We start from the raw sequence: 9,688 nt of genomic DNA, 5'->3' as shown, positions 1-9,688 counted from the left end.
CGAGGTGCGGGAGCAACACCGAGGGTTGCGATCCCGTTGCCGGTCCCGGTCCGGTCCGGGCGCGACACTGAGGGTTGCGATCCGTTGCCGGACACGAAAAAAGACAAAAAGGAAAAAAAAAAAGAAAATGTCTTGAGGTTTAGGAGCCTGGTATGGTCTCACATAGGCTTTTCTGCATATACAACGTATTTCTCTGTTTGGGACTTTTTGGGGGGGTGGGATGGGATAAGGGGTGGGGGTATTTATGTTTTTTCTTAGGGATCAACACCTATGACAGGAAGTGGGAGAAAGGTTTGGGCAGAAGGAGATGTTGAACTGCAATGCAGGCCCAACAAATAATTGCCCAGCTCTGCTGGGAACCCTGGAGCAATTACTACTCATCAAGCTGAAAAGGCCCTGCCTTTGTACTCAGGTCTTGATCAGACACTAGATGTGGGTTGCCCCAGGGAGTATAATCACAAGCAAGAGGGCTCTTGGCAACTGATGTTTAGAACTTTTAAATACCAAATGTTTTCCTAAAACAGTGATCTCAAACTTTTTTGTCTCAGAACACCTTTAGACTCTTAATATTGAGACCCCAAAGAACTTTTGTATATTTATATTATATGTAGATATAGATATTTGCCACATTAGAAAATAAAACAAATTTTTAAAACATAAGGATGTACAGTCATACGAGGATATTTCAACAAGTTCATGGAAAAATAGAATTAAAATATAATACAAATCTTTCCATGAACTTTCTGAAGTACCCTCATACATTCCATTATTTATCAGAGCCATGATGTCATCAAAAGTCAAATGACTTAATTTTATTATGAAAATAGTTTTGACCTGTGGACTTCAGAAAAGATTTTGGGGACTTCCAGGGGTTCTCAGAGCACACTTTGAGAACTTTTGTTTTAAAATACTGATAGTACTCAACAAATAAGAATTCAGTTCTTGAAAAGATCTTGGAATGTAGAATTTAAAAGTCACATCTGAAGGCTGGTATTAGTGACTTGCTCAGAGTAGCAGGGGAGTTGCTGTTAGGTCTTCAGTAAGATAAAGGAGATCTTCCCTGTCAAGCAGCACCTGCTTATATCTTCTGAACCATTGGACACCTACACCAAGGGTTCCTTACCTTTTAGGGCCTCTTTGCACATCTGATGAAATTTGTGGATCCATCTCCAGAAAAAGGCTTTTTGTGTGTATAAAATTCAGCACAGTTTCATAGTATTCATGGGACCTCCCTTTCATCTCATTCACACAGGCCAGCTTCATCAAATCCATCTTAGACACTTTCCCCTTTCTTCTGCAGGACTTCGGCATGCCTCTTAAATAGAGGTTCAGCTTCAGGCAGAAGAAACAAAAATTGCCCATCATAGAATAATACCTTTTACGTGTGTGGGGGGGCTAAGGAATACAAAACAAAATTTACCATTTTAACCATTTTTTAGTGTGCAATTCAAGTGGCATTAAGTACATTCACAATGTTGTGCAACCATCAGTACTACCCATTTCCAGAACTTTTTTATCATTCTAAATGGAAACTCTGTACCCATAAACAATAACTCCCCATTTCCCCTTTCTCTCCACCCCAGCCAGTGGTAGCTTCTAATCTATTTTCTGTCTCTATGAGTTTGCTTTTTCTAGGAACCTCAAATAAGTGGAATTTTAAAACATTTGTCTTTTTGTATCTAACTTATTTTACTTAGCGTAATGTTTTCAAAGTTCGTCCATATTGTAGCAGGTAAAAAATTTTCATTTTTTTGAAGGTTGAATAATACTACATTTGTGTATTTACCATAATTTGTTTATCCTTTCATCTGTCAATGGACAGTAAGTTGTTTCAGCTATTGTGAATACTGCTGCTATGAACATTGCTATACAACTATCTGTTTGAATCCCTGCTTTCAATTCATTTGGGTATATATCCAGAAGTGGGGTCGTTGACTCCTGTGGTAATTGTATGTTTAACTTTGTGATGAACGCAGAATAAGAGTTTATGCCTTTGATCCCCTCTTAGACATTTCAGAAATTGGGAGGAGTGCCAAATCTTACTGTGAGCACACAGCCAGGACCCAGCCCACACTGTCAGATATCGTGGTCACACTTGTTGAGATGGGTGAGTACACCTCCAGTTTCCAATTCTTCGAGGGAACAGGGTTGGGGTTACAAGAGAGGGAAGAGTCCTTAGGAGTCAGCCATGTCTGCTGAGTGGTCTTGGATCCCCTTGTGGTTCTCTTATTTGCTTTTAGCTTGAGAGGGTTATCAAGAGAGGGTTCCTCTGAACCCACTTCACAGACCTCCTAAATCTCTGTTGGGGAATTCTGCTGGAGCTGCTTTTTGTTGGTGGTGGTGATAAAAATGGAAATCAGCTTTTATTCAGGAATATCAGTGACCTGAAGAGAGGTGTTAGGCTAACCCATTACTTTTTTTTTTTTTTTTTTTTTAAAGTGTCCCCCAAAGTTCATGTATTAGAAACTTAATCCCCAATTCAACAGTGTTGAGAGGTGGGACCTTTAATAGGTGATTAGTGTATGAGGGCTCTGTCCTCGTGAATGAATTAATGTCATCACCAAGGGAGCAGGTTCATCACTGTGAATGGTTTTGTTACAAAAGCAAGTTTGGTCCTCTCTTGCATGTGCTCTCTGGCACGTGCGCGTGCTCACTCTCTCTGTCTCTCTCTCTCCTCCCTTCCCCATCTCCCTCTCAACTTCTGCCATGGGATGACATAGCTAGAAGGCCCTCACCAGATGCAGCTTCCCAGTCCCTAGAACTGTGAGCCAAATATTTATTTAATTCATAAATTACCTAGTCTCAGGTATTCTGATATAGCCATAGAAAATGGACTAAGACAATTGCTTTCTCAATTCTGTGCCTTTTTTTTTTTTTTTTTATTTGAGACTGGCCGCACCGCGACACAGCCAGTGAGCACACGGGTCATCCCTATATAGGATCCGAACCCGTGGCGGGAGCACCACTGCGCTCCCAGCGCTGCACCCTCCCGAGTGTGCCATGGGCTTGGCCCTAACCCATTACTTTTGGTAAACCTGAAGGAGAATGGCCAAGCTAAATCCATCTCAAAGATTGAGATTTCCTGAGGGGGTTTTAAAGAGGTGGTTAAGGGAATGGAACGTGGGAAAGGAAAAATAGGAGGGAGGAGAATGTGAGCTGTGGGGGCTCCCTGCAGGGAGCCAGGTGGAAGGTTCCTCCAAGGCTACCTCTGGTTTCTTCTCCCATCCTTGGTGTTATCTTAGGGTCTTGATTCAGGATGGAATCGGCACAGCTTTATTGATGTCTTCCTTGGTTTCTCAGGGTCCAGACATTACATGTCTTATAGCAAGTCTGCAACTCCAGGCTGACTAGAAAACAGTTGTTCTAAAGTATTCTCTTAACTTATTTTTCTGCTTAGAGCTTCATTAATTTCTTCTTCAGTTTGGTTCAGTTTGAGAGGTACCTTTTCTGCCGGCTTTCAGGCTCTGATCTCTTCCATCTGTGGCTCTAGAAAGGCAGGACAGCTTTTGGGATCCTGCTCACAGTGCTATAACTGTAGGGGCTAAAGGAAAATGTCACCCCTAAATGTTCATTAATAAAAATCACTGACAAACTTAGATCAATAGGAAGAAAAGGCATAACAAAATTTTTTATTAATGTGCCTAGGGGAAGGCAGAGCATGGGGGCATCACGAGAGAGTAATGTTCCCTGGCGCTTCTTTTGAGTGGCAGCAAAGTGGTTGAGGTGGGAATCTAAGCCATTTTTCCACATCACTCCCCTTTCCATGTTCAGTATCCAGTGGTCTGGGCAGCAGTTTTTGTTTTCCTGTTTCTCAGGTTTCAATGTGGACACTCTCCCTGCTTATGCCAAGCGGTCCCAGAGGATGGTCATCACTGCTCGTAAGTGACTTTGAACTGAGTTACTCAGTAAGTTATCAATTGTTGCTTGTGGAATAAATTAGTTGAATAGGGCAGGGATCAGATTGTAGTTACTTCCTTGTTGGCAGGCTCCCTTCCAATCTTTGGGGCTACCTACAATATAATCTTTATCTGGGCTAACAGGATTAGGATGTGAAGTTCAGTCACCAGAAAGGTAAACCATCTCTGAGATATTGCTGTGGTTCTTCTGCTTTAGCCCCAGAAGAGCCAATGATGCTGCTGGAAGAACATGAAAGTTCTTGTTCGTTCTTACATCTACTATGGCCTATGGGCCAAATGTAGCCGCTGCCTGTTTTTGTAAATAAAGTTTTATTGGAAGATAGCCATATTCACTTACTATCTATAGTTGCTTTCATGCTATAATGACAGAGCTTAGCTGTGGTAGAGACTGTTTGGTGTGCAAAACCTAAAATATTTACTATCTTCCACTGTACACAAAAAGTTTGATGACCTCTGCTTTAGATAAAACTGGGTGCCATAAGCTGAGTAGGGAGTAACTAGTTTGGGACCTTGTAGGACCTGCAGAGAATTCAGTGGATTTTTTCTTTAAAGCCACTTTTTTTATGTTGGCATCTTATTCACAACTCCCCTCTCAAAGTAGCAGTGGAAGTTGCTGTTCCAATCCCCTCTTATCATTAAGTCTACACTTACTGCTCAGTGTATATCTCTGTTACCTAGGTTCTCTGAAAAGAGAATCAGCAGCCCATCTAACTTCCTTAGTTCCTCAGCGTGCTCTTACACGTGGTTATCATGGTCACAGCCACCTACCTAAGAAGCTTGTGGGCAGATTGTTATAGATGGGAATGTCAACCAAGGTCATCCAGTAGAGCAGGGGATTGTGGGGGTGACTTTCTCAGGTCCTTAAGCCATTGCCGGCCTTTTATTACTAGAAATACAAAATTCCTGTTTACAAAATTTACTTCAAGAAAAGGAGGGTTTGGTCAGAGACCTTAATCTGTAGAAACCAGGGCCTTAGGTGAAGGAGTAACCAGTTGTGATTCTGTTGCAGCTCCAGTGACCAATCAGCCAGTGACCCCCAAGGCCCTCACTGCAGGGCAGAACCGACCCCACCCGCCACACATCCCCAGCCATTTTCCTGAGTTCCCCGATCCCCACACCTACATCAAAACCCCGGTGAGTGATGAAGCCATGCTGGGGGCTGTGACTGATATAAAGCGCAGTCAGTTCCTACTGACTGTCCAAAAATTTTTTGGTAAAAGGATCATTTAGAACTCAAAATGTCTTTCCCCACTGAGAAACAATTTGGTAAATGAGAATTATGTTCTCAAGTTTGCCAACACAGGTATTGTTAATAAAGAAATTGAAGCCAGCCCCAATATTGCCAGTCCCAGCAAAACACAAAAGTACATAGTCACATAGAAACAAGACTGGAAGGATATAGTCCACAAAATGTTCATAGTAATTCTTGGTGAGGTTTTAAGTAATTTTTGTTGTTTTGTGTGTTTTTCCCTGGGTTATCCAAAGTTTCCATAATAGAAAAGTTAATTTTTGAAATTGGGGAAAGAGTTCCCTAAAAACTACTTAGTAGTATCATGAAGTGGAACTTGTTATAACTCCAGGTTCTAGGCCTGAGTGAGAAGTTGGGTTGTCCTCCATGGTTTGAACATGTTCTAATTTGCCTGACCAGCAGTTTCACCTTCTCCTGGGAAGACACAGCATGTAGACAAGTCCACAGAGGATTCGTCCCACACTTCCTTTTTCCTGCCTCCATACCATGTAGTGATGGCCATCATACGACTGTTGGGGCAAGTCCTCCGGGACCTTTCTCCACAGGATTCGGGGGAAGGAATAGATGGCTGCCCATCTGATGCAACACAGCCACTAATCTGGCTTGGTAGTGTCTCTGCTCGTTTCCTGGGGCTCCCGTAATAAAGTGCCACAAACTAGGTGACTTAGAGCAACAGAAATTTGTTGTCTCACAGTTCTGGAGGCTAGAAATCCAAAAGCAAAGTGTCAGCAGGGCTGTGCTCCCTCTGAATCCTTCCTTGCCTCTTCCTGTCTTCTGGTGGTCTTGTAGATGCATCTCTCTGGTCTTGTCTTTTTTTTTTTTTTTTTTTTTTGCTTTTCTGTCTTTACATGGCATTCTCTCTGTATCTCTGACTTCACATGACCATCTTCTTCTAAGGACACCAGTCATCCAAACATATTGGATTAGGGACCCACCTTACTCCAGTATGACTTCATCTTAACCGATCACATCTGCCATCACCCTGTTTCCAAACAACGTCATATGCAGATACTTCAAAAAGCTCACAGAAAAGTGGAATTGAAGGATAATATAAATCTTTCCATGAACTTTTTTTTTTTTTCCTTTTTGTCTTTTTTACTGACCGGTAACGGGGCGCAACACCGGGAACCGGCAACGGGATTGCAACCCTCGGTGTTGCGCCCGCACCACGCTCAGCCAGTGAGCGGGAACCAGTCTCCACATGGGATCCGAACCCTCGGCGGGAGAGCCGCCGCGCTTCCAAGCAGCGCACTCTCCAGTGCGCCACTGGGCCGGCCCGTTCCATGAACTTTTTGAAGACCCCTCATATTCTGCGGTACTAGAGGTTAGGACTTCAACATATCGGAAACGTTTTTTGTGGAGACACAATTCAACCCATATCATCTCTCTTTTATAGTGTATCCCTGTCAGTAAAAATATTAAGCACATATTCCAGTATATATGTTTGCTTATTTATGTAAATATTATAATGTAACATTGTACTAAAATAACGTACATTAAAAGATAATGTCACACTTATTAAAACTTCAGGAAACCTTGTAACTGTTCTAGTGGGAGCCATGTGATTGCCTCTGCTTCCTGTTTTGTTTTGTTTTAAAGATGACTGGTAAGGAGATCTTAACCCTTGACTTGGTGTTCTCAGCACCACACTCTCCCCAAGTGAGCCACAGGCCAGCCCCTATGTTTTAATATTTTTAACAAGTATTTTCAAAAGGCACTCATTTTCGGGTCTGGCCAGTTAGCTCCATTGGTTAGAACACGGTGTTATAACACCAAGGTCTAGGGTTCAGATCCCCAACCAGCCAGCCACCAAAAAACAAAAAAGCCTCTCATTTTTATTTTGGGAAGATTTTAAACGTAAGAAAATTCTGTTTCTGTGTTTAAGTATAGATGTGGGAACTGTACAGGTGACACACTTGAATTGACAGTGACAACAGTAAAAACGTTTCCAAGTGCCTCCTTTAAAAACCATGTCTCGGGCTGGCCAGTTAGCTCAGTTGATTACAGCACAGTGTTGATAACACAAGGTCAAGGTTTCAGATCACTGTACCAGCCAGCCACCAAAAAAAATTAAAAACAAAAGAAGACAAAACCCTCTCTCCATATCACAAAGAGTAGTGACTTTTTTGGTCATTGTTATAACGTCACCTTTGCTGTTAGAATTTAAAATGTTTTGGCTAACCTCTCATTCTGATTAGATCTCAATTGTTTTTCACTCCATAACATGATTACTAACAAGCTCATAGTAGCAGGCTGCCCTTTTCTTGCTCACGTGCACTTACAATAATATCTTCAGTCTATATTTCTTTGAGGGAAACTTTGGAACAACGTGTTCAATTGTGAGGGTCGATTTAAGAAAACAGGATGGTGCAATTTGTAAATCCACATGGGCAGCCACTCACAGCAGGGTGTTACATGACATTGATGGAATCAGCAGTCCCTGTCAGGACTTCCCTGGGGGGACCCCCTCTTCTTTCAGGACATGTCTCTTACACCTGAGACCAGCCGTTATGGGAGCTAAATGAAGGCCTGGAGCTGGTCTCCACAGTAAATATTTTCACATTTCTTAATTTCTAAGATTAAAAATAAATATTAATGTAGTTACATTGTTTTCTTTCTGCCCTTCCACTGTGCTTCAGAAATCTCTGCTGTAAATGAAAGTAGTGGGTCATTTTAGAGGGTGGAAGGACATAGCAGCAACAAGGCAGGGACTGAGGAGAGCAGAATGATAGGTTGGCATCACCCTTCTGTCTTTGCTGTTCTCTTTATAGACATACCGTGAGCCTGTGTCAGACTATCAGGTCCTGCGGGAGAAGGCTGCATCCCAGAGGCGCGACGTGGAGCGGGCACTCACCCGTTTTATGGCCAAGACAGGCGAAACCCAGAGTCTGTTCAAAGATGATGTCAGCACATTTCCATGTGAGAGTCGCCCCCCTCTTTGAAGCCTGTCTTGTCGTTTGAGATACTCATACCATCTACCCTTTCTCTCAGCATGGTAGGAAGAAATGAATAAGCCTTTGTCCTCCTCTCAGGTGCAGCTTGTTCTCAGATCTCTGGCTTCTTTTCCCAGGTGTGAAGAGCCTGTCCCTAACCGATGTCTCCAAAACAGTAATGGTCTCTGTTGGGATTGGTGGCTTGAGGTACATTGAGTTAGGTTAGCTCGAGGGTCAGCTGAGCCCCAGGCATGAGAGAGGCTCATTCAGGAGAACTGGCAGCCCAGGCAGTAGAAGGAACACTGGCGTCAGGGGCCAGTTGCCTATCTCGACATCCTTTCACAGGTCCCATCTCATGTAACTGGGTCTCAGCACTACGATTTGGCAGTGTTGACCAAATTAGTTCATCTCCATAGGCCTCAGTTTTTATAAAATGAATGAGTGAGGTTGGTTTGGGTGATTAATTCATTTAGCAAGTTCCTATTGAATCCCTGCTGTGTGCCTGGCTCTGTAATAATAGCAGCTAACAGTTACTAAGTGCCAGACACTGTGCTGATCATTTCCCATACATCATCTCATTAAATCCTCTTGTAAGCTTATGAGTTAGCAACTGTTATTTTCAACACCTTTATAGGATGCCAAGACTCATAGAAAATAGAAACTTGCTCAGGGTCACATGGCTAGTAGGTAGTATTCAAACCTAGCTCTTTCTGACTGCAAGACCCTGCATCTGACCCACAGTAAAAATAATTTTAGAGTATCTCCTGACAGTTGCGTTCTACCGCAGATATATACATTGAGACTTTTTAAAAATTATTATTATGTTTTTTACCCATTTCTTCCTCATTGCTTTTTGGAAGAACTGGAACTCTCCTATACCAGATGTGTTTTATTGCTTTTTGCATACTTACCTGCAGAGAGTTCTCAAGGCTAGCTTTTGGATTTGAGTCCTTCAGACTGGAAGGATTAATATCCCTGCTCTAGAAATGAAGCTTAGAAGGGTTAATTGGCCTTGGGTACAAGATCACAAAGCCATTGCATTGCTAGGAATCTATCTATAGTCCCAGTTCTAGATGGTTTGAGTTGTATTTGCTAAAAGTGGGCTCTGAAATATTGCCTGAGTTTGAATCCTACTCTTCCATTTTATGTGTGTTTGAGAAAGTCACCTAACCTCTTGTTGCCCCATCTGTGATATGGGAGTGGTAATTGTACTTAATAGGGCAGGAGCAAGGGTTAAAGATAACATGTGTAAAGCCCATAGGACACTGCCTGGCCCATCGGAGCAAGCTAGCTAGTATTGTCTTTTGGTGGTGCTCACTGATTCATCATAAGTCACTAGGTCAGCTGCAAGGACTCCATAATGGCAGAATTGTGTCTCTCTTCCAATTCCCCAGTGATTGCGGCCAGACCTTTCACCATCCCCTACCTGACAGCTCTTCTTCCATCTGAGCTGGAGATGCAACAAATGGAAGAGACGGATTCCTCGGAGCAGGACGAGCAGACAGACACAGAGAACCTCGCTCTTCATATCAGCACGGTGGGTCCCGCCTTCTGCCTGCCTCAGGCTACCCCTGCAACTAGCCCATCCT

General features: G+C 42.8%; 1 protein-coding gene across 4 annotated transcripts in view; it reads left to right on the top strand.

Moving 5' to 3' along the window:
- The window catches only part of TAF8 (TAF8 RNA polymerase II, TATA box binding protein (TBP)-associated factor, 43kDa), a 30,799-nt gene that overhangs the window by 2,353 nt on the left and 18,758 nt on the right, over positions 1–9,688 (top strand). For all 4 annotated transcript variants that reach the window (XR_550229.1, XM_008568914.1, XM_008568911.1 and 1 more), the window contains exons 3-7: positions 2,009–2,107; positions 3,816–3,878; positions 4,927–5,051; positions 7,938–8,085; positions 9,494–9,636. Coding sequence is in view for 3 of the 4 variants with exons in the window: in XM_008568914.1 (XP_008567136.1) it covers positions 2,009–2,107; positions 3,816–3,878; positions 4,927–5,051; positions 7,938–8,085; positions 9,494–9,636 (578 nt within the window). In the remaining variant the exon portion in view is untranslated. The remainder of the gene's footprint in view (positions 1–2,008; positions 2,108–3,815; positions 3,879–4,926; positions 5,052–7,937; positions 8,086–9,493; positions 9,637–9,688) is intronic.

The sequence above is a fragment of the Galeopterus variegatus genome, unplaced genomic scaffold (genome assembly GCF_000696425.1).
Source record: "Galeopterus variegatus unplaced genomic scaffold, G_variegatus-3.0.2 Scaffold452, whole genome shotgun sequence".
NCBI lineage: Eukaryota > Metazoa > Chordata > Mammalia > Dermoptera > Cynocephalidae > Galeopterus > Galeopterus variegatus.
The sequence above is the reverse complement of the archived record's forward strand: the minus strand, read 5'-3'. Positions and strand labels throughout refer to the sequence as shown.